We start from the raw sequence: 24,231 nt of genomic DNA, 5'->3' as shown, positions 1-24,231 counted from the left end.
GCTTTTAATGTAATGAAATAACCAGAAATCAAATTTTAAAGCATCTATAGTATATAAAAAGGGGAACATAAAGTAACAAATCAAATTTAATAGTAACAAGCAAAAAAGAAGCAAAAAACATGGAGAATTATATTGTTCAATTTCAAACTAGCTCAAAGATCAATTAATCATCTTGTAATTCTGGTAAAACTCTTGCAGCTTGGAACCAAATTCTTGCAGCAGAACCAGAACCAATCAAAGTTTTAACTAAAGGTTTACTTTCTAATGAACCATTACCTTCTTGAGCTCTTTCTTCACTATTTGGACTAAATTTTTTAGAAGAACCAAATTGTTTAGTATATAATTTATAAATATCTTCAGAAATTTGGAAAGCTTGAAACATTTGAAAATATAATCCATCATTTGAATCATAAAGATATTTTCTAAAATAAATTAAATGACGTTTTAATTGAGTTCTAATTGCATTACCTGTAGATTCTGGAACTTTATCACCAACTAATAATAAATAATCTGCAAAACCTTCAAATAATAATTGAACAAAATAAGAAGGATCTCTATAATATCTTCTATCCATTTCACCATAATCTCTATCAAATAATGATTTATTTTTATTTGTTGCAGCTGCAGCTAATTCATTTGCATGATGTTTCCATTTATCATCTTTAGTATATTCATAAAGATGAGAAGCTGCACTTAATGCAACACCAGTGTTATAAGTCCATTTCATACCATTTGCACCATCAGAATTTTTATCAATACCATCCAAGACTAAATAATCATCATCTAATAAATATTTAATTAACCATTCAATTGCCTTAGCACCAAAATCAATATAAATTTTTGATTCATTTGGAATTAATCTTGCAATTCTTAAAGCTGCAAGAGCACATTCAGAATTTGAAATTGCACTAATATAAGGTTTATCACGATGCCATAAAACACCACCTTGATTTTTAGCTTTAGAATCTTTATTCCAACCACCCATTAAATAACGAACCAATTCTCTTGCTCTATCTAAATATTCTTTATTACCAGTGATTTCAAAAGCACCAATTAAAGCAAAAGCAACTTGAGCATCATCATCATAATAAATATCTTCATTACCTTGGAAATTTTCCACAGCACAATAACCATAATATTGAGGAGATCTATATTTATAAAGAGCTTTAACAGTTGGATCAATTAATGGACCTAATTCTTGAGGATAAATTTTAGCACCATCCATGATTGATTGAGCAACAACAGCTACTGACCAAACATTAAATTTACCTTCATCACCATAAACACCAGATACTTTTGGTCTTGGGGTGGTAAAAGTGCCCTTTTCTGGGTTATAGAATCGTTTCCAAGTTTCTCTGATGACATTGTAGCCTTCTAAGGCCGGGTTTGAAACGAAAGTATTTGGTTCAGTTGACATTATTCTAATTGACTTCAATAATCAGTCTAATAACCAATGTATAAACACCAAAAGAAAGAACAATCAATCTCAGATTCAATTAAATTCAGTTTAAATTTAAATTTTGTTTTGTTTGAGGTTTAACTGAAATTAGCAGCAAACAAACAAATTGAACAGCAAAATTTTGACAGAGCATTTTCTGGCGTTTTTCGCGTTTTTTTCTTTTATACCTTTCAATTTTGAACATCTTTGAACATCTTTGATTGACTGAATATTGTTTATAGGCATTGAAGGAGGTGTTTATAGTTACCAAGACCATATGTCACACAAGGAGGAACTCAACACTTTGATAGCCACGAAAGAGGCATTGAAAACGGTTGAGAAACTCACGAGTAATATCCTTAGGGATTTAGTTACATCTAGAGATAATCATAAAGAATTACAAAAAAACACAAATGAATTGATTAAACAAAGTGAAAAGTTGTAATGCTATGTTTATATGCTTTAATGGTTACACAATCTTATCTGCTATATCTTGATTTTCAAATCCTTCATCATGATTTAAATATTCACCAATCTTAATACTTAAAAATGTTAATCCACAACTAATTAAATAAATTTTATCAAACCAAGAATTCAATTGAATAATCAAATTTGTTTCATTATTATTTATAAACAACAGGGAATTTAATTTTAAATTAAAATCCTGAGTTAAATTTGATTTTAATATTAACATGGTAGCCAATATATAAATCCCTGTTAATTCACTAATTAATAAATTTTTTATAATTGAAACTGATTGATTTGGTACATCACCAGTTGTTGTTATTTGATTTAATTTTGTTAAATCAATTGGAATGAATTTATAAAAATGTTTAAAAGTTAACCAAACTCCATTTATAGAACATATGAATAATATACCTGATATTAAAAAACTTAATTGATTAATTAAACCAAAATCATCTTCAATTGTAATGAATATTTTTAAAATTTTGATTATTGTAAGTACTAAAGGATCTGATTCTTTTGTTGATATACCTCTAAAAGTTGAATTAAATATGGAAATTAATTCCACTATAAAAACTTGAATAATTTTGAAAAAACAATATATTGTAATTCCATATTGTATAAACATTGTCATTAATTCTAAATGATTTGAAGCTGGTTTATATTGTAAAGATTGATTAATCTCTTCTAATTTGTTAATCTTGAGATATAAATCATTCTTTATAGTTTTCAATGAATTTAATTCAGTTTGAAGATCTTGATTTAAATTTGGTTGATTTTTAAAAGGATTTAATTTATGAACATCAATAAATGATTTCTTAGAATAAAGACTTGGTCTTCTTTGTACTCCATCATCTTGATCATCATTAGCACTTGAAGTTAATTGATTTAATTCATCTTCCTTTTTAATGATTAATGAATTTATATTTTCAAAATTTTCTCTCAAGTTTTTCAAATTTGATTCATTTGATTTATCATTTATAATTTTACCATAATTTTTCAACTTTATATAAGCATTATAATAAACTGTTGAAAAAGAACCAATACCATTCAATACAGAAATTAAAGTTATTCCAATTATAGAAATTTTCAATAAAATTTGTGAAATTATTGAAGAATTTGGATCTATTTCAATATCAATCTTAATTAAATTATGGAAATTCCATAAAATTATTAACCAAGTCATGAAAATCCCTAAAATTGTTCCTAATTTTATTGGATTTTTATTCAATATTTCAGATTTGAAAAATTTATTAATTAATAATATTAATATCAATAATGGATGTATGATTATTAAGTTTAATGTTATTATTATGACATTTAAATACCAAAATGATGATTCAAATCCATCATTTGATTGTTGTTGTTGTTCTTGATCATCTTGAAACATAAATTTATAAAGAATGAATTCAATAATTATAAATGATGAAGTTAATGTAATTGCAAATGAAATTCTTGAAATTTTCTTCAAATAATTAATCAATTTCAAATTGGAAATATTTAGTTCATCACTTTTCATAATCCTTATAAAACTATTATCATCTTGATCATTATTTTTAATATAACTATTTTTATTACTGATTTGTTGAAATTCAAATAATTTTATAATATTAAACCAAACATATCTATAACTATGATAATAAACTAAAGTGGATGATAAAAGAAACACCAGTGTTACCAATACCCCCATGACCTCATATAGAAACCCTCCTAGTGTATATATATTCCTGGGTCAAGTATCAATTGTTCAGGTACAACAGATCTGAAAAGATATCAATGGGTATTAATTATTTACATACATATTTGAAATCCGACTTGGTTAGCACGTGACTTTCCCATAGTTAAGAAATTTTACGCGCCAGTCGGAATTCCCCTAATATTTCTTAAAATTCTGCCCCAAAAAAAGTGAAATCTTGAAAAAAACTAGAATTAACGGAAATTCAATTCAAAATCATTGGAATTTTAATAAAATTTGATTGAAAAGTTGTATCAAGTAATAGTTAATAATCAATAGTGTCTTATAATGTCTGTGCATAGAGTTTCCAGTGTCAGGGGAACCAATTATACCCAAAACACCAGACCTTTTTCCACAAATAATCCATTTAGAAATGCATCATTTGATTCAAATATTGGACATAATTCTAGAAGCACAGATCAACAACAACAAAATTTTAATCAATGGGTTGCAAGAAATCAAAGTCAAATGAGTTTTAGTAGTGATGATGAAGATTCGGAATTGTTTAAACAACCTCCTCCAGTGGTAAGACCTGGTTATTCTAGATCGAATTCTCAGAATTCAGTGGGTTCACAAGGTAGTTTAGGTGTTATGCCTCCACCGTGAGTATAATAATATTAACTGAGATTTAGGGAAGAGCGAGAAATTTGGTAAGAAAGAAGAATAAGAAAGAAGAATAAGAACAAGAACATCAAGAGATCAAAAGAATACAATACAATACAATCATAAAACAAATATGAATTAAATGATCCAATTTCAATTTCAATTATAAATCAAATTTTGTTTTTTGTTTTGTTTTGTTTTCGTTTCCATTTAAATTTCAAATTTTTGGGCTGTGAATTTAAGATTCGCGAATTTTTTTGTTTATCAAAATCAAATTCACATTTGCTACAAAAGAACAGCAAATTCAAATTCAAAGCAATAAAATAACAAAAATCAACAAAATAAAACTATTGAAAACTTGAGAAGTTGGATATTAATCAAATAGTGTCAGTTTTAAACCATAGTTACACTCGTTGGTCAAAGTCAAAGTCAAAGTCATCCCCCTTTTAGTTCTTGATCTCAACAGCCTTATTCTCCACTCGTTGTTCCCTATTTCCTTATCAATTAAGCGCCCACCAAACTAACCATTTTAATCAACAGAAGAATGCCACGTCGTTCATCAAATAACCCATTCAGTGATTCCCTGTCACCAAGTTCAACAGGCGGTGGTGCTGAAGATAGTTCAAACACTCCTCCAACTTATCCTTCAAATAATAATGATTATTATTCCACTACAAATGAAAAATCACGTTTAAGACAACAAGAACAAGACCGTGAACGTTCATCACAACAACAAGTTGATTTACCTCCATCTTATGAAGAAGCTGCTGGTCCAAAAGTTTCTAAATCTTCATATCCAAGAGAAAAATCATCATCTATTTCATCATCTTCAAGACCTCATCGTTCTCAAAGTGATTCTGAAAGACATAGAACAAGAGTAAATCGTGAATGGCCTGGTGATGGAACAAATCAACAATCTTCTAGTACAAGACCTCATCGTTCAACTTCTGGTCGTACAAGAGAATCCGGTTCAAGAGAACATTCATCAAGAGAACATCGTGATAAAGAACGTTCTCATCGTTCTCGTTCTAATCGTGAAGCAAGTGAATCTAAATCTTCAAGACCTCATCGTTCATCATCTGAAAAACATTCAAAATCAAAAGATTCTAAAAATAAACCAAAACCTAAAAATGTTGATACTATTGATAAATTAGATGTTACTGGATTATTTGGTGGTACTTTCCATCATGATGGTCCATTTGATGCTTGTACTCCACAACGTAATAAAAATCAAAAATCTGCTCCAGTTTTAGCCTTCCCTGCAGATGGTCCAAATAATTCAATTAAAGGTAAAGCACCTGAAAATATTAAAGATTCCACAATAGATTATGTTATGGGTAGAACAAGTGAATTTGGTGATGATGATTTATATACTGCTTCAGTATCTCCAAGAAAACAAGGTCAACCATTAACTAATGGTAATGGTAATGGTATAAATCAACCTCCATTATTAGGAAACATTCAATATAATTCATCAAATCAATCACAATCAACAATCGCAGCTGTTAAAAACACTGAAAATATAACAAATTTTGATACAAATAAAAAAGCTATTCCAGTTCATGGTGAAACTACTTTAGGTTTAGGTTCTTCAACATTTTTAGATGGTGCACCTGCATCACAAGAGGATTCTAATATAAATGGTGGTTCTACAGGATTAAATAGAAAAAAATCAATCAAGAATAAATTAAGAAATCCTTCACCAACTTTTGTTGATGAAGATGAACCAATTAAATTTAGTCCAGAAAAATCAGAATCTTCTGGTGGAAATTCTTTACTGAAAAGAGTTAGAAGTTTAAAAGTTGGAAGAAGTAGAAGTTAGGGAATTTAATCAATAGATTAAATCATTATTATGAATTGAAAACCCCACAATAATTTTATTAATGACATATAGAATATACCATAATTTTTAGAGGAATTTTAGAAAGAATAAGTTACAATCTATCGTTTTCTTTAAATATCCAACTTTATAAAAACAATAAAAATTAAAAAGCTATTGGTTGTCTTTTGTATTTCTAGTTGTTTATGGGTTTTTTATTATATATGAATTTATTGTTTTCCAAATGGTTTTGATTTTAATTGTTCATGTTCAAATTATATGAGTATTCCAAGTCTCCAAAGCTGGGATTTTAGGAGAACTTTTTTTCAAAGATTTTGTTTAATTGGGATTTATAATTGTATTTCATTGTTTTGTTTTTATGTGTGATTTTTTATTTTCATTTCACTTTTCTTTGCTATAATTTTATGATGATAGCTAATTATGTGTTTTTTTTTAACTTTATTAAAAGAAATTAGATATTGGAGTTCAATCATTTAATTGATTTTTTGTTATATAAAGGTATCAGAAATTTCAAAGACATTTTATATTAATTAACAAAAATTTTGTAGAAATACTATAATTATGCTACAACAAAAGTTGAATCTTTATACGTTTATGTTCATGCTATATACAATTTATGCTTAAGAAACTTCTTATACAAAGTATCTATATGATTAATAATTTAAAGCATCAGATATTCTTGAACTTCTTGTTGGTAATCTTCTTTGAACAATATCCCAATCAATAGCATTCCAAACTTGTTCTAAATATTGATTCTTACCAAAAACACCATAATCATATAACCAAACTTTTGGAGAAACATCTAAAGCTAAAATTGGTTTTAATTCAAAATCTCCATATCCTGAAGATTCTCTTGCTTCTTGTAATGATAAAATTGATGAAGTTGTTGTATGAATATCATGTTCATTTTTCAATTCTTGTAATTTTTTGGTTAATTCAGTTATTTGACCAAATTTAATTGAATTATTTGGTGTCCCGGCATTATAAGTATTCATTATAAATAAATCATCATATTCATCTTTTTGATCATTTGATTTTGTTTTCTTAGCAACTACCCATGTAAAACCATCACCATTTATAGCAGATGCAGAGTTCAACAACAAGGTTTTAAATTCCAACATTGAACCAAATGATGAATTTATCCATTTAACAAATTCATCATCAGTTGGTAAATTTTCAATTTTTTGAGATAAATTTGGAGTTTGTAAAATTGAAGATTCATCTAATTTTCGATTAAAATCAATAGTTTTAGAACTTCTAACTTCACCAATTGATCTAAAAGCAAATTCTAAATTTGAAAGTAATGAAGCATTATTAAATAAATTTAATTTTGATGGAGATTTTGCATATTCTTTAACTAAAACATCAATATCATGAGGTGCTAACCCGGATCTAGCAATTTCATGGTTTAATCCTTCACAATATAATTCAGCACGTTTATACCATGCATTTTCTAAACCTTTCTCACTTAAAAGACCAGGAATTTTTTGATTTTCATCAATATATGAAATTGATGGTGTTTTATATACTTGAACAACTGGACCTGTGGATTGATAACGTCTTGCACCTGCTAGGAGTCTGGTTCTGAGAGACATCATTGTGGGTATGGTGTGTATTGTATGTGGTGTGTGAGAATTCAAAAAGGAGAAAATATAATGTCAATAATTCTAGATCATGAATATCAATCAATGGACCATATTGATTTTTCGAGTATTATAGATTTTTCACTTTTTGAGATTTTTTTTCGTGAAGATTTCGCGGGATTTGTTAGGACTGTGATTTACACCGGTGATGTTCAGCTGAGAGTGTAGATTTTGGATAGATTTACTTAAAAATAGTCTTATATTTTGTGATAAATAGTCATTGGAGACCCTTATCTATACATACACCATTTTTCTAAGTTTCTTAGTCCTCTATTTCCATACTTTCACATAATAAATTCTGTCATCAGGGGCATGCTCAGATATACCCACCTTCCCAAAGCGGAATATTACCTCTTTCGGACGTTTGCTGGTAATTGGCTGCTTTCCTCTGAAATTTGTCATACATAGCATTTAAATAAGCTGTCAAAGAATCAGATCAGGAACTTCATCAAGACAAAAACAATATAATAATATAGAGATCGAAAGAGTTAGAAAGAGAAAAGTAAAAGGGGAGTTTTAGATGAATTCAGAGCATTTTTCATTCTCAAAGAAACCAGTTTATTCACACGCAAAGAGACATTCCGTCATTTCTGATATCATTCCAAATTCATCAGAGTCAAATGGGAACAATTATACCACTACAACTGCTGATACAAATAACAAGAGAACCAACAGTGGGAGAACATTTTCATCGATATCAAATGGTGACGGTAATTTAATCAGACCTTGTGTTTCTCCAGATGATCCTTTACTGGATTATGATGAACAGATTAGAGTTCCTAAATTTCAATCAAAAAAGTCATTAGATGATATAGGCTCAGTTTCAGTTAATTTTGAATCAAATGATTTGATGGATAAATCTCAACAGGAAAGCAAACTAAACAGTCGACGTGCTACAACAAACATTGACTCATCTATATTACCAAAATCAACCACCGTTAATAATACAAATAAAACCTCAAATCCTAAATCAACTTATCAACCTGCAAAATTTGATATAGGACATTTTTCAATTTCAGAATCACATTCTTCATCATCATCACCCCCTAGGCAAACTACTTCATCTTCATTAGGTGATAAAGTTTATAATATAGAGAGTTATTTAAACAATAAAAACTCATCAAATGTTATCTCAAATCATGAACCTTCTCAACATCCATCAAATGTCAATTTAAATTCAACTACAAATTCATCATCATATTATTCAACACCTTTACCATCAAAGAAAAATTCAAATGAATCAATCTATCAATTTACTTCTAAAAATACCTTAAAATTCTCCATGGCACCTCTTAGACCAATAGATGATCCAAAAGTACCAAATTATGTCCCATGTGTTTTAAGAACAACTTCAGACCTTATAAATCCATCATCATTTAATTCACCATTATCACCATTCAATACATCAAATTCAGCACAAACCCTTTCCGATTTGACAAATAATGAAGATTCTATTGAAACAACAGGAAATGAATTATCTCATGAACATTGGAAACCAAACAATTCAGTTACAAATTGTACTGATTGTAATAGAATTTTCACATTAATCAATAGACGTCATCATTGTAGGAAATGTGGATTAATTTTTTGTTCAAATTGTTTATTATCAAAATCAAAATTAAATTATAATTGTGAATTTGATATTGATGGTATTTTAGCAAAAGTTTGTTTTAATTGTAATAAACAATGGTCAAATTTTTTAATCAATAATTTTAAACAAGTTGATAAACAATTATTCCCAGATTCTTTAAAAAAGACTAATCAAGATGTCATTACAAATATTAATGATGATCATCATCAAGAACAATTAGAAATGGAACAAAATCCATTAGGTGAGGATAAAAGAGAAGCTGGTACTACTGTTCCTGCAGACTGGTCATGGAGTTCATTTTAGATGGGAAAACTTTAGTATCAGAATTATACTTCTAGATTGTGTTATAATACTGTTATTATATCAATAATTTATGACAATTTTCAATATTCAATTATGCTTTTTTTGATTTTTTATATTATATTTATACTTGATTTAATCATTTAGATCCCATACATTTATTTTTTTTGAAGGGCTCTTGATGAGTCTTTTCTGTTTTTTTTTTTTACTGCAATATTTATACTATGTTTGTTCATGTTTAAGGATATTTTTTGTTCAATTTATTATACATTATATGTGATTTTATGGATACTTTTTTTTATAGTTAGACTTTTTAGGTGGTGGTGGTGGTTTTGATTAATATGGGTGAAGTTGGTTCATTAATTTACCAATTTATAAAGGATAGAATAATGTTTGTTATATAGAATTTTAATATGTAACTATATATTTATCATGGAGGACCGGTCATTCGTTTTGATTTTATTAATATATGATTTATAATTTATTTATATATGACAATATTATAAAGTAGTCGACAAAATTTTATAGCTGATATTTACATATGCTTCTTTTGAATAATTTTAATTAATCTTTGTGTATATGTAATAAATAGTATAAATAAATAAAAATATGCTAAACATGCCTATGCAAATTACTTTAATTCAATTATATAAAAATGAAGCATTTTGATAAAATGTCAACATTGGATTTTCACCACTTTTAGTTGTAGTTGCTTCAATATCACCCCATTGTTCCAAAAATTCTGAATGTTTTGAAGTTCTTATTAATTTCCCACTCATTTTTATATATAAATCTCTAATTATATGGAAATTTGTTGGGAACATTATATCGAAAAATCCGGGATCAACCATGAATGTTGAAGTTGTTACAGCTTTTTCTTTTAAAATTGTTTGTACAACAGGGGAATTATAACCTTCTGATCCATTTGGTAAAGAATCAAAATCTGATAAAATAACTTGATGCTCAGGAAATTTTTCATTTAAAATTTCAAATAATTTATATAATCTTGTTGGAATAAATTCTGTTGTTGATAATGAATTATTAAAAGGTATGAACATATTTTTCCATTTTTGTGAAAATTTATTTTCATTCAATGGATGATTTAATCCATTCATTTTTGAATAAGGTGTGTTTAAAAAATCAAGTCCTCTTGTTCCCAAGAAACCTGCACTATCTGCACTCAATTCAGGTGAAAACATTTGATGATAATCTCCTTCTTCATCAATGACAACATAACCTTGATACGGTTTACCTGTATTGATGTCATATTTAATCATATCATGAGCTAAATTATCTAAAACTTCTAACCCAACTATGAAACAAGGTTCTGGTACAAATTCTTTCCAATCAAAAATTGATTTATTTATAATTTCAACTTTAGAATCATGTTTCCTAAATCCATGCTTAACACTTTGCTTTTTTTGCTTTTCACTTAAATTTTTACTTATATCAATGATTTTATATCTTGTTTTCTTATAAACTTCAGGTTGCATTTGACGTATATAATCCAAAATATTTGTCATTAAAGTACCATTACCACCACCAATTTCATAAATAATCAAATCATGATATGGATATAAGTTTAATTTATAATTGACTAGTAAGAATCTTGCAATTGCTTCACCATAATGTGGTTGAAATAATTCCACTGGAGTATGCCATAATTGTAATTCCTTTTTAGAAGAATCATCATATTTGGCATATTGTTTTTGCCAATTGATCACAAATTCATCTGTATCTTGTAATTCATTATAATTGAATGGTTCTGTAGCTTGGAAAATCTCAGCTTGTTTCGGGAAGTAACCATAATTTGGATTATAAAGCGAATCATCAATGAAATCACTAGCCAACATCTTCACTTTCTTTGGACGTTCTGTACGTTTAGCCAACTTCTTATGTGTAACCAGCGGGAATTTAGCGAAAAACTCTGCTGAGGATTGCCCTTTCAAAGGATCATTGGAAATATTTGTCCATAACCGACTGAACGACGTGAAATCTGATACTTTGGTGATGGGGGTCCTCTGGGTATCCACTGAATGCGGGTCCTCACCTTCTGCTGGAAGTCTATGGTTGTACGTTGTTGGTCTATGCGAGTAATCGTGCTTGAAGTCCCTATTTGACGAGGCAAGCCTCCTCCATATCTCTGTCCTCCTAGTAATTGGTAATCTAGGTCTCATTCTTCACCAATTCTATTAGTAAATTCACTTCCAAAGTCCAAAACTTCTGACACTCTCAAATCTCAACTTTTATGGAGACGAAAACCAAAACATCACCAGAATTCGCGGGAAAAGGGTCCGTAACGTTTTTGGCTAACTACGTATTGAAATTTTTTAAGCGCTTCATTGATTTAACAGTAAACAAACCATATCTGGAACTTGAAACCAAAGCAAGAAAAGATAGAGACAATGGGTGTTCCAGCGTTCTACAGATGGCTATCCAGGAAGTACCCGAAAATCATCTCCCCTACTCTGGAAGAAGATGCTACGGTCGTGGACGGTGTAACGGTGCCGCCTTCATATAGTAATCCAAATCCAAATGGTGAATTGGACAATTTGTATCTTGATATGAATGGTATTGTCCATCCATGTTCCCATCCGGAAAATAGACCACCTCCAGAGACTGAAGATGAAATGTTATTGGCCGTGTTTGAATATACCGATAGAGTGTTGAATATGGCTAGACCTAGAAAAGTACTTATGATCGCTGTTGATGGTGTTGCTCCAAGAGCTAAAATGAATCAACAAAGAGCTAGAAGATTTAGATCTGCTAGAGATGCGAAGATACAAGATGAAGAAAGACAAAGATTACAAGATTTGAGAGAAGGTTATGGTGAAGTTATAGATGAAGCTGTTAAAGTTAAAAAAACTTGGGATAGTAATGCAATTACTCCAGGTACTCCATTTATGGATAAATTAGCCCTTGCATTAAGATATTGGACTGCTTATAAATTAAGTTCTGATCCGGGATGGAAAGATCTACAAGTTATCATTAGTGATGCTACAGTTCCAGGTGAAGGTGAACATAAAATTATGAACTTTGTTAGAAGTCAAAGATCTGATATTGAATATAATCCAAATACAAAACATGCTATTTATGGGTTAGATGCTGATTTGATTTTCTTAGGTCTAGCTACTCATGAACCTCATTTCAGAGTTTTAAGAGAAGATGTTTTCGCTCGTGATAATAAAATGATGAGTGTACAGGAAAAAATGAATTTAAGTGAAGAACATCGTAAGCTTATTGAAGAAAAAGAATCCAAAAAACCATTTCTATGGTTAAATATTAATGTTTTGAGAGAATATTTGGAAATTGAATTAAACATACCGAGACTTCCTTTCAAATTTGATTTAGAAAGAGCTATTGATGATTGGGTCTTTATGTGTTTCTTTTGTGGTAATGATTTCTTGCCACATTTACCATCTTTAGATGTTAGAGATAATAGTATTGATTTATTAGTCAGTATTTGGAAACAAGTTTTACCAAAAATGAAATCATATATTACATGTGACGGTATTTTAAACTTAGAAAATGTTGAAGTATTATTATCAAATTTAGCACCAAGGGAAGCAGATATTTTCAGACAGCGTCAAGCACAGGATCAACGTCGTAATGATAACGATAAAAGAAGAAAAGTTTGGCAAGAAGAAGATAAAATTGCTAAAAACCAATATTTGGCAAATGTTACAAAGGGGAAAGCTGATAAAGGTACATATACCCCAGTGAATAACTTACCATTATTCGATGTTAATAATCAAAGTGTTGGTAAAGTTCATATGTCAAATAAAGAATTGGCGCAAGCTCAAATTAATGCAGGTAAAACACCTGATGCAACAACTGACGATTCATCAGCTAAAGAAGAAAGTGAAACTCCACAACCTGAAGTTAAAGAAGAAGATGTTGAAAATGCAAATCAAGCTAATATCAGTGCAGCAGCAGCTTTAAGACAAAAATTATTAGCAAATAAAACTAAAAAAAGCGAAGATGCTACTATTGGTGAAAAACGCCAAATTCCTGATTCTCCAACTGACTCAGCTGTAAGTAGTGATTCAGAAGCTGCTGATGTTGATGGTGATCCAGTTAGATTATTTGAACCAGGTTATCATGATAGATATTATAGAATCAAATTCCATATTTCCGATGAAGAAGTTGAAGCTACAAGTAAAGAAGTTGTCAAACATTATATTGAAGGTATTTCATGGGTCTTGTTATATTATTATCAAGGTTGTCCATCATGGAATTGGTATTATCCTTATCATTACGCACCATTTGCTCAAGATTTCACAAATATCAAAGATCTAGATATTAAATTCACACAAGGGAAACCATTTTTACCTTATGAACAATTAATGTCAGTTCTACCAGCTGCTTCTGGTCATAATTTACCAGAAATTTTCAGGCCATTAATGTCTGATGCAGACTCACCTATTATTGATTTTTATCCAGAAGATTTCCCAATAGATATGAATGGTAAAAAGATGTCATGGCAAGGTATAGTTTTACTACCATTTATTGATGAAAAGAGATTATTGGAAGTTGTTAGAGATCAATACCCAAAATTAACAGATGCTGAAAAGGGAAGAAATGTTAGAAAAGAAGATGTTGTGTTTTTAAGCAAAGAAAATAAGCGTTTCAAAGAATTTAAAAAATTATATTCTGATTCTAAAAAAGTTGAAGCTATTGATTTCCATTTCAATAAAACTGGCTTATGTGGTAAAGTTTTGTCCAATGAAAAATTTCAATTTGATTCTATATTACCTTGTCCAATTGAAGGTGATGATCATCAATATAATGATTTAGATACAAATGCATTTTTATATGCAGATTATATCATGCCACCAAAATCACACGGTAAATCAATTATTTTAACCGGTTATATTAAGCATAAACCTGTCTTAAGTCAAGAAGATAAAGATGGTATTGTGTATGGTAGAGGTGGTGGTAGAAGAAATTACCATGATGCGTCACAAAATATAATTGAAACAGGACCAGGTAGTAATAGTTCTTATGCACCAAGATTTGGTGGTTATAAATTTTTCTTATGGTTAGCTGCTCAACAACAACAACAATTTCAACAACAACAAAACCTAAAGCAATTCATGAATAGTAATCAAAACCAAAGAATTGGTATGAATCCTACTGTTCAGCCTTCAAGTAGTGGTAACTTATCAGTTAGACCTGGTAGTCAAAACTTACCACAACCAAGCCGTAATGGTGTTTTAAGAAGATGAAGGTACAGAGAGGTAATCATCAAATGGACTTTATAATATAGTTACGACATAGTTACGAATAATGATTTAATTATTTATATCTATAATTCGTATTATAGTATTTTCTTCTATGCATATTTGTTAAAACTATTTACAAAAGTTTTTATTTAATTCTATATCATGTGTAAAATATCAGATGCTAAGATAAATGCTCATAATCAATGTTTATATGTTATATTGAAGCTTTTTTAAAGGTCAAACGAAATATATTGTCCCTTTTATTTGTAAAAATCAATTGTATATGCTGATTTTAATTAATTTTCAAATTTTTGCAATGTAGATGAGACCAATTCCGCAAATTCAGGATCATCAATGAATACTCTTTCATCTTTAAATGATAGTTCTCTTTCAGCGGAGTATTGAAATTCTTTTTCTAGTAATGTGGTATCAAAATCTTTTGGTAATTCCCATTCCATCTGTACAGCTAATTTAATAAGTCTATAATGTGTGAGTGGTTCACCTAGCGCCAATATCTTATCATACCAAAAGCGTGCTTGATCAAAGTCATCAAATCTAGCAGCTCTCAAACACAAAGCTGTTAATGCATGAAATCCCAATGATTCCTTCAGCTCTTGGAATAGAGCTAGTATTATTTCGATTTCTGTTGAATCTGCGTTTTCAAGTTTAGCTAAAATTCTGCTAGCGCTTTCACCAGTAAATCTCTTGAATGTGCAAGTTTGCAATGATCTTTTCAACATGTCCAAAGCCAAATCAACATTTATCTCGAGAACATTTTTAACAAAAAGATTAACTAAAGCTTCATCTAAATTTTGTTTTGAAAATGGATGATCCGGAAAGTCTAACTCTTGAACTTTTGATATATGATCCATTGCTAAATTGAAAAGTTCTCTATAAATATCTTCTTTGGGTAATACAAACGAATGTACAGAAATATAATTCAATACTGCAATATATATCTCAGTTATATTATGCATATCCGGAAAACAATTGGCTTTAAATATATCAGAGATTTCAGACTTGTAAAATTGAGCTAAAACACCATCTAAGTCAACCAGCTTCTTGACATGCCCATCGTGAATCAAATTAATAATACCAAGCTCATTCAATAATATTTCAGATCCTTCAAACATGGATAAGAATTGACTGATCAATATCTTTGGCTCACCAGGAAACTGTTCTCTTATGGTAATAAGTAATTCATTAGATATGAGTTTCTTGAACTGGTCATCAATCCCAACTGTTTTATCATTAAATAGCTCTGCAATCTTCTTCAATATCAACAAAGTTTCATCGAACATCTTTCTTGTTCTGAATGAAACAGCCAATATATGTAGCAGCTTTGGTGTAAGTGTAAGGCCGTGTTGTTTCATCGTTTCCAGTAACTCAATAGCAGAGTTATAATGTTTAAGTTTAACAAGTTGATATGTAATAACTTCATAAAGATTTTGAGTCAATTCACGTGAGTTAACATGGGGAAGTTCTCTAGTCATAGCATATTTAGCCATAAGAAAATCCATATAAAAATCAACCATTTCATTATTGCTTTCTTGAATATATTTTATAACAATAGCTCTAATCATCCCATATGAATAAATTGTTAGGAATTTAGTTCTCAAAAGATTTTTTGTTTCTTCATCTTCCACTGTCCGAAGTGCTTGGAATTGATAAACTTGTTGTTCAGTATTATCCCCATGTAGTAATTCATTTCTTAGTTTTTGTAAATCTGGTGAAGTTATTTGATGTATGTCAAACTCTATCAATTGAACAAAGAAGTTTAAATAATGTTCACGACTTAGGATATTCATTATGGATTTCAAATTCCTGCTTGATATAGTAAGTTCCTGGTATTGATGCACGTCCTTCCTTATGAACTGTTGTTTTATTTTATATGAAACTTTAAGTAGGGATTCCACTCTTTGTATCTTTTCTTCATTCTGGAGATCTGAATTCAGTAAAACCAAGGTTATCTCTTTATTCATAAAAAGTGAATAATATTTTTGATTCATTAACATGTTGAAAGCCAAATTTGAAATATTAGTTAAATTTGATTCAATATACTTTTGCAGCTCTTTATTTTTTCTTAAAATCTTCATTAAATCGTAAAATAAGTCATAAAATTTATCAAAATCATCAAATTGTTCAGATGCTATTTTCAATAGTTCAATCTCTAAAAACCTGACTAGTGTTGGTTTGAATGGGGATTCTTTCTTTTGAAGCAGTTTTGATTTACTGATAATACTTCTTATCTGATCGTAACTAAGTATTTCTCTCTGCAATGAATCTTTTTCTGAAACAAATTGGGTTTGATCCAAAGGTGGAAGAATGGTTGACCTCTGTCTTTTGAGCTCTAATGTGTTCGGTTTTTCATCACTTCCATGTATAAGTCGGAAGCCTCTGGGTATTCTTGGATTTAAAAGTCTTATCCTCGAAAGTTTAGAGGCCAGCATTATCTTGAATTAAGCCTTGAATATATCTGATGATGGATCTATGGAAGACTCAAGCTCATTGATCTATTATTTTTCATCTCATCGACGATGGTTTAAAAATCGTGTGTATTTTTTTTTCGCGGGTATAATCTTCAACATTAGATCAATTGACTACAATAGCTGATTAACAATCCGTAAAAAACAGATTACTCTGGCTTAAGCGGGCCGAGCAATGAATCATTATATTAATATATGCAGTCATTATATCACGTCGTTCTAGTTTTTATGATTTGGAATGGTTTCTATATGCTTTAATCCTATCATTCAAACTTTTCAATTCAGTTTTGTATAAATTTTTCACTAGATTTGTTTTCATCTTCTCTTTGTTTAGTTTGACCAATAACTTTTCAACGTATTTGTACTTTAAGGATACATCATCTATTTTGGAGATCAAAACAGTCTCATCTTTGATTTTTATATCCAAGTTCTCATTTTGGAAATAGTTCAACCCCAACTCTGGATTTTTCTTTATTAACCATAGTCCAGTTTCCCAAACTAAATCTTCATCTTTACTGAAATGTTTGTAAATTAGATCAATCACCAATGTCAATCCATCATCTTTTTTCAAAGCATGCGACGGCTTTTTTCCATCAACCAAATCCTTATATATACCTAGGACCTCTCTATATTTTTCTTGTTTTGTATAAACTTTTGCTAATGCAGTAAACTTCTTATTTGATTTCAATATATCCACTATATCATCCAATGCAACATTTGTATATCTATCAACTATATTCAATATCTTAATATCATCATCTAATGACTCTTTCAAGTCAGCCAATTCTATAGACTTTAAAATATCTTGATTTTCAATAAAAGATTCCTTTTCGATCCATTTATCCAAAAACTTCACAAAAAACTTTCTAAATTTCGTTTCCTTTATACCTTTTCTCAATTCATCAACAACATCTTTAAGACCATTGAAGAGCCATAATGTCCCAAAGACTTCATACTTGAAGATATAAACCAACAACCTAGGATCAATAATACCAGATGTCCAAACTTCAAACGCTTGGTTATATGTTCTATTTTTGAGTAGTGTTAAGGCTATCAATATATTAATATACTCCAGTTCAATAACTCCCAGTTCTGTACTTCCATCTATTGACTTAATTTCATCTTCTAATTGTTGAACGCTTGTAAATTTGATAAGTCTGATTAATCTTGGTTGTGGTAATAATATTTTGATGAAATCAGTACAAAACGTTACCAAAGAAGAGCTTATTGTAGCAGTCTTGGAGGCAAAATCAAATTCTTGAACTTCTTGTTCTTTATTTTGACCAACTATAGGTACACGTTTAATTAAATCTATTAGTTCTGGATGTGGTTCAATAAATGGTGATGTTATATTGCATACTTTAATAGGGTTATTAAACTCAATAGTTTGAACTTCAGTTTGGTCATTTAAGGAATTGATTGATATATTACCATCGAAAGTTGCAATTGTATAAGGATCCACAACACCAATAGATTCAGGATATTTGGAGAACGGTATTGTACCTCTTGAAATGTCACCGTTGACATTGACTACCAAACCCATTGCTGGCTCATCTTGTGACAAACCACATGTCAGCAAGAATTCATCATGTCCAACTGGTAAAATGAATGGCTCTAATTTATCAGTATGCCCACCAGTTTCATCTTGAACTGTTAATATAGGAAATAATGGAATCTTCTGGGTGTTTTCTAAATCAATAAGATCATAGTTTTCTTTTGATGCAACTAATGAATATTCAGATCTTCTTAAACCCTTTTGTGAATCAGGATATGCTATGTCTTTCACTAATCTAAGAGCTTTTGGTGTGACATTTATTATACGTATTCTTTGATTTGAATAAACCGCAACATGAACACCGGTAGCATCGTTTTTTGCAGAATGATCATGGTCCAGACTAATATCATTCACATCTTTAACTCTACCAATATTTGCAGGTGAGAATTCTGGTAATAAAAAGCATGAAAATAAACCACCAGACAACACTAACGCTTTTTCTAACTTCGGTAATAAAAGAATTTTTGTGATTGGTTTTGTTCTTGCTTGATGGAAACTATTTCTTGATACAAGAATATATTCATTTTCAATTTTGAAGAAATGAAGCAATTCACCATGAGATGTACCTATATATATATGATCATCAAGTTTTTCAACATAGGTTGGGAAAGAATGTTCTGATCCTTTGACATCAGGATTATGTAGTGGAATTTCAGTGATTATATCATGAATTGAAAAAGGACCTGGTGATATTCCATTCAATATTGTAGGTTCAAGCTTCTTTGGTGGGGGTTCAACATTTTCTATACCTTTTGGAGCATCAGTAGCCGAGGACAATTCAGTCATGTGTTCTGTTACACTCCTATCTCTCGTTGAGTCACCATTATTTGTTTCATTCGAACCATCTGTTTCTTGTGTTGTATGCTGTATAGTTTCATCATTGGTGTCTGTAGTTTCAAGTTTAGGGGCCTCATACTCTTCATGTTTGTCAGTAGTTGAGTTCTGCTCTGTTGAATTCTGGTTATCCTTAAGTTCGACACCCACACTTTCGTTTGAGGTGATATTATCCGTAGAGTTGATTGTAGTGTTATTTGGATCTTCATTTGTTTGGTAATCATCTTTAAGGTCAGCGTCTATACTCTTGTCTCCATTCCCATTTTTATCAACATCTTCAATAAGTTCAACGGTTCCCTTGGACTTTTCAGTTTGCTCGACTTCATCATTACCACCAAAGTCCTGTGTTTGTGCATCATCGTCTTCATTCAGCGGTACCTGATCTTGTTCTTCATCATTTGTTACCTCTTCTTCCGAAACATGTACATCTTGTTTTTCATCATTATCAGATTCTTGGTCAGTGACATCCTTGGAATCTAACCCAACCTCGGGTTCTTTAAGTAGAGACCTATGATCATTGGGTACTTCCAAATGGTCTGTTGTATCTTGTTGATTATGTTCTTGATCTAGGTCCAGTTGGACATCTCCATTTCCATCACCTTCATTGTGATTCTGGCTGTCTCCTATATCATCTTCCTTCCTCTGTTGTGGTTGTTTGTTCTTGTTTGCCTTGGATCCCTTCTTCTTCTTTGCCATATTTTATGATTATATGGTTTGGTGATCAAGACGAGCAAGTGGGATGTCAATTGGATTTGAATATGGTTGATATGAGCTTCTTTCGATGATTGTTTTGAAACTGGTAAATTATTTTCTAAATTGGCTATACAATCAAAATCTGGCACTTTACGGATTTAGTTACGTACGCTTGGTACACGCACCGCGAAGGGTCTATATGAACAACACTTATACTTAATTCTTTAATTTAAAACATTATGAAATGATTTATTAGTATGAAAATATGTATAAAAGGTGTATACAGACAAGGAGGTTAATTTGTGTGATTTTCTATTATCAGTTCAAGAAAACAACCGACTTAATACCATTAGTAGATCAAACTCATCACCACTATTGTTAATAAAGATAAACCTGATAGAACGGTAGCACCAGAACCTATAGGATTAATCAATCCAGCACCATTGACTGAAGATACTGTAGATTCAGTGGCTGAAACAGCAGCAGTCATTGTCGAAGTTTCAGTGCTATCACTTGCAGTGGAAGCGATTGAACTAACATAATTATCTGGGTAATAATCAGCAACACTAGATGATGTTCCATATGGATTCATATAAACTAATAACCAATCGTTTTCACAGACTGCTGGAGAAGAAGCACCTCTCCAAATTAAAGTATAGTTTTGTGCCTCAGATCCACCTTGACATGCAACAAAAATCTTATGATATTGGAAATATAAACTACCATCTTCAATAGAAAAAACACCGCTTGATGCACCACTATTAGTACCAGCAGAAACCAGACCTGAAGTCTCATCAATTTGTAAGTAGACTGGCGATGAAGAATTACCATCTTGATTTGCTAATTGTCCTGAACTCAAAATTGTAGCATTTCTGAAAGTCTTTGTATCTTTTGGAATTGTTTGTTGATCAACAAAGAAATAAACAGTACCATCTTCTAAATATCTTATTAGCTTTAAATCAATAGTTTCTCCATATTTATCATAATCAACAGGTTTAATAGCCAATGAGCCAAAAGTTTCTGAATCAGCAGCAGAGGTTGAGCATATCAGAAGAGATATTAAGAAAGCTTTGAATAAAGAAATCATTATATTGATGCAAGGTTTAATATGGGATCCAAGTTGTTCAATTTGATAATTGAGATCCAACTAAAGAAAACATTTTCATGGATGATTTAATCCTCTTATATTATATTTGCATTCTCATGAAAATTTATTTAAATTATCAAGGGATTTTGTATCGGTGAATAATGGAGTTATCGTTCTTGGGTGAATTTTAGTGTGACCGTCTTGACTCTTTAGCTTAAATTCCAAGACACCGAACGGGATATAATGGCTGCATGAAATCCATAAGAAGCATTGGTTTGGGCTAGTCCCATATCCTCATGGGAAACTAAAAGTTGGAATGTTGTTTCTTGATTTATGGAAAGCTGATAAACGATACAAAAGAGAAGAACAAAATGTTGATTACGATTACATAATGGTGCCAAAACTTAGAATATTTATTATAACCAGCAGCCAACAATAAATTCGAGAAAGCAATTACAAAGCCAAAAGTTAACTCGGAGTTTTATAATCCAATCTTCAAACATTCATAAATATCTTCAATTACTGTTAGTTTATATGTTAAACAGATCAATAACAGGTAGACTATTAAGTAACAAGTCAGTCTTCAAATCAATAATACAATCAAGAAAAATGCACGTTCAATATATCAAAATGAGATGGGGAACTGGTGATAACTATTCCTATCTTTTAACGGATGATAGTACCACAGATTCATGGATCATTGATCCAGCTGAACCAGTTGAGTGAGTATTGATATATTTCTCAAATCAATTGTACCAAGTGATTTCCTAACATGTTATAGAGTTTTATCTGAATTAGAAAAAGCTGGTGTTAATCTAAAAGCAATAGTTAATACTCATCATCATTATGACCATTCAGGTGGTAATCAAGAATTATACAACAAATACAAATTACCTGTCATTGCCGGTAAAGATTCTCCCCTAGTTTCATATGTTCCAAAAGATGGTGAAGTTTTGAAATTAGGTTCATCAATTGAAATTAAAGCTATTCATACACCATGTCATACTCAAGATTCTATATGTTATTATGTAACAGATTTCAAAAATCCACAACAAAGATTTGTATTCACAGGTGATACATTATTTACTGCCGGTTGTGGTAGATTTTTTGAAGGTACAGGTGAAGAAATGGATACAGCTTTGAATTTCAAACTAGCTAAATTGCCAAAAGATACAGTAGTTTTCCCAGGTCATGAATATACTAAAGGAAATGTCAAATTTGCTAAAACACTTTTACAAAACAATGCCATTCAACAATTGGAAAAATTTGTCAATGAAAATGAAGTTACCACTGGTCAATTTTCAATTGGTGATGAATTAGAATTTAATCCATTTATGAGATTAGATGATGAATCAATTACTTCAAAATTGAACTTAACTTCAAGAAGTGATGTCATGGACAAGCTAAGAGAATTGAAGAACAAGTCATGATACATATAAAGTTTATTTATTTAATCAATACATGGTTTTCAATTAACATTCTAATGTATTAGCTAATAGCTATATAATATAATGATTTCACGCCCATTTCAATGGGTAGTCTGAAGGGGCTTCAAAATTAAGCAGATGATATTTTGATTAGAATTGAGGAGGAAAGATGAATCACCAAGGATTTGAAATTAATAGAATAAACAATTAACTCACAGTCCAATCACATGTTCTTCATGGCTACGTTGGGAACTCTGCAGCAACCTTCCCACAATAATACTGAATATGAGATGTTGATGCCTTAAACTCTGTTCAGCTTTCCAATGATCTAAAATATGGGACTCCATAAGGTACAGGATTTAGTCCAGATGATTAAAAAGAGATTCATAAAGGTTTAAATGAGACCGGTACTAGGTGATGAAGGTTTAAAAGCTGTCGGTGGAATTTGTGGAGATTTTGTGATGAATATTCTTTACTTGGTGAAAATGGTAAGATTTGTGTTAGTGAAGCTGTAATATTGAAATATAGAGACAATCAATTAGATTTGGTTATGTTAGCTTAGTAGTACATCAAGTAAATTGCTCTTACGGGTATTCAGATTAACGATTTAACCATTAAAAAAATTAAAGCATTCCGTCAACTTTAGAATACAATCGAGAACTTGTTGGTAACATCTATTCAACTTGATGGTGATAATCAACTCATTTATCCAGTACAGGTTCTACAAAACTCAATGGAACAACATCAACCAACAAAACATTTGATTTCAAAGCCCTAAGAATCAAAGCATCATTTTTATGATCAATTGACCTGCTGAATATTTTCAATTCTCGTAAAAGCTTATCAGATCATTGGTTTTTGTAGTTTATCTTTCAACTTGAAGATTCTTTTTTTTGATCAATACATTCTTTTTTTTTTTCACTAGTGTGTATTTGTATACATGATTATGTAATTATCTTATATAAGAATTGTTGAAGACACTCTATGGAACCTTTATATGGTTCTTAAACTATAACTTCATTCAATTGAAACATTTTTATGACCGCGAAGCTGGATATGGGGATAATGGTCCTTACTGGGTCGGAATTTAAATTAGTGAACCAAATGTAAATATACCACATTGCAATGTCAGACACTGCTTTAGGAACCTGATCAAGCGAAAATTACGATACATATATAAAACAATTCCAACCAACATCACCTAATGGGATACAAAGACTTAAAAATGATAAAACACAAACAAATGACAAAACAAAATACACGTGACCCCATTTCCGAGGTTTTCGCGAATTTTATGTAAGCACTATGG

The 24,231-nt window shown here is 30.4% G+C and overlaps 12 protein-coding genes across 12 annotated transcripts; 5 read left to right on the top strand and 7 right to left on the bottom strand.

Annotated features, from left to right (window-relative positions):
* Nucleotides 1–163: 163 nt before the first annotated feature.
* On the bottom strand, nt 164–1,417 carry BN7_5017 (Meiotically up-regulated protein; the record flags this gene model as incomplete). Its single annotated transcript, XM_011274409.1, has 1 exon — nt 164–1,417. One exon carries the CDS (start codon nt 1,415–1,417, stop codon nt 164–166), a length of 1,254 nt encoding a protein of 417 aa, XP_011272711.1.
* A 490-nt stretch (nt 1,418–1,907) lies between these two features.
* On the bottom strand, nt 1,908–3,422 carry BN7_5016 (uncharacterized protein; the record flags this gene model as incomplete). The annotated part of the gene is made up of 1 exon (XM_011274408.1): nt 1,908–3,422. The coding sequence occupies one exon, from the start codon at nt 3,420–3,422 to the stop codon at nt 1,908–1,910; it is 1,515 nt and encodes a 504-aa protein (XP_011272710.1).
* Nucleotides 3,423–3,926: 504 nt separating this feature from the next.
* Nucleotides 3,927–4,244, top strand: BN7_5015 (uncharacterized protein; the record flags this gene model as incomplete). The annotated part of the gene is made up of 1 exon (XM_011274407.1): nt 3,927–4,244. The coding sequence occupies one exon, from the start codon at nt 3,927–3,929 to the stop codon at nt 4,242–4,244; it is 318 nt and encodes a 105-aa protein (XP_011272709.1).
* A 541-nt stretch (nt 4,245–4,785) lies between these two features.
* BN7_5014 (Pal1 family protein) lies at nt 4,786–6,063 on the top strand (the record flags this gene model as incomplete). The annotated part of the gene is made up of 1 exon (XM_011274406.1): nt 4,786–6,063. One exon carries the CDS (start codon nt 4,786–4,788, stop codon nt 6,061–6,063), a length of 1,278 nt encoding a protein of 425 aa, XP_011272708.1.
* A 671-nt stretch (nt 6,064–6,734) lies between these two features.
* On the bottom strand, nt 6,735–7,679 carry MRP1 (mitochondrial 37S ribosomal protein mS43; the record flags this gene model as incomplete). The annotated part of the gene is made up of 1 exon (XM_011274405.1): nt 6,735–7,679. One exon carries the CDS (start codon nt 7,677–7,679, stop codon nt 6,735–6,737), a length of 945 nt encoding a protein of 314 aa, XP_011272707.1.
* Nucleotides 7,680–8,244: 565 nt separating this feature from the next.
* Nucleotides 8,245–9,618, top strand: BN7_5012 (FYVE zinc finger domain-containing protein; the record flags this gene model as incomplete). The annotated part of the gene is made up of 1 exon (XM_011274404.1): nt 8,245–9,618. The coding sequence occupies one exon, from the start codon at nt 8,245–8,247 to the stop codon at nt 9,616–9,618; it is 1,374 nt and encodes a 457-aa protein (XP_011272706.1).
* Nucleotides 9,619–10,256: 638 nt separating this feature from the next.
* On the bottom strand, nt 10,257–11,792 carry BN7_5011 (type II protein arginine methyltransferase; the record flags this gene model as incomplete). The annotated part of the gene is made up of 1 exon (XM_011274403.1): nt 10,257–11,792. One exon carries the CDS (start codon nt 11,790–11,792, stop codon nt 10,257–10,259), a length of 1,536 nt encoding a protein of 511 aa, XP_011272705.1.
* Nucleotides 11,793–12,020: 228 nt separating this feature from the next.
* On the top strand, nt 12,021–14,843 carry RAT1 (ssRNA exonuclease RAT1; the record flags this gene model as incomplete). The annotated part of the gene is made up of 1 exon (XM_011274402.1): nt 12,021–14,843. The coding sequence occupies one exon, from the start codon at nt 12,021–12,023 to the stop codon at nt 14,841–14,843; it is 2,823 nt and encodes a 940-aa protein (XP_011272704.1).
* A 293-nt stretch (nt 14,844–15,136) lies between these two features.
* Nucleotides 15,137–17,290, bottom strand: ATP22 (Atp22p; the record flags this gene model as incomplete). The annotated part of the gene is made up of 1 exon (XM_011274401.1): nt 15,137–17,290. The coding sequence occupies one exon, from the start codon at nt 17,288–17,290 to the stop codon at nt 15,137–15,139; it is 2,154 nt and encodes a 717-aa protein (XP_011272703.1).
* Nucleotides 17,291–17,552: 262 nt separating this feature from the next.
* BN7_5008 (CORVET complex subunit VPS3) lies at nt 17,553–20,411 on the bottom strand (the record flags this gene model as incomplete). Its single annotated transcript, XM_011274400.1, has 1 exon — nt 17,553–20,411. The coding sequence occupies one exon, from the start codon at nt 20,409–20,411 to the stop codon at nt 17,553–17,555; it is 2,859 nt and encodes a 952-aa protein (XP_011272702.1).
* A 346-nt stretch (nt 20,412–20,757) lies between these two features.
* On the bottom strand, nt 20,758–21,495 carry BN7_5007 (uncharacterized protein; the record flags this gene model as incomplete). Its single annotated transcript, XM_011274399.1, has 1 exon — nt 20,758–21,495. The coding sequence occupies one exon, from the start codon at nt 21,493–21,495 to the stop codon at nt 20,758–20,760; it is 738 nt and encodes a 245-aa protein (XP_011272701.1).
* A 609-nt stretch (nt 21,496–22,104) lies between these two features.
* On the top strand, nt 22,105–22,925 carry GLO2 (hydroxyacylglutathione hydrolase GLO2; the record flags this gene model as incomplete). The annotated part of the gene is made up of 2 exons (XM_011274398.1): nt 22,105–22,217; nt 22,277–22,925. The coding sequence occupies 2 exons, from the start codon at nt 22,105–22,107 to the stop codon at nt 22,923–22,925; spliced, it is 762 nt and encodes a 253-aa protein (XP_011272700.1).
* Between the last annotated feature and the right edge of the window lie 1,306 nt (nt 22,926–24,231).

The sequence above is a fragment of the Wickerhamomyces ciferrii genome, contig 00196, assembly GCF_000313485.1.
Source record: "Wickerhamomyces ciferrii WGS project CAIF00000000 data, strain NRRL Y-1031 F-60-10, contig 00196, whole genome shotgun sequence".
Taxonomy (NCBI): domain Eukaryota; kingdom Fungi; phylum Ascomycota; class Saccharomycetes; order Phaffomycetales; family Wickerhamomycetaceae; genus Hansenula; species Hansenula ciferrii.
The sequence above is the reverse complement of the archived record's forward strand: the minus strand, read 5'-3'. Positions and strand labels throughout refer to the sequence as shown.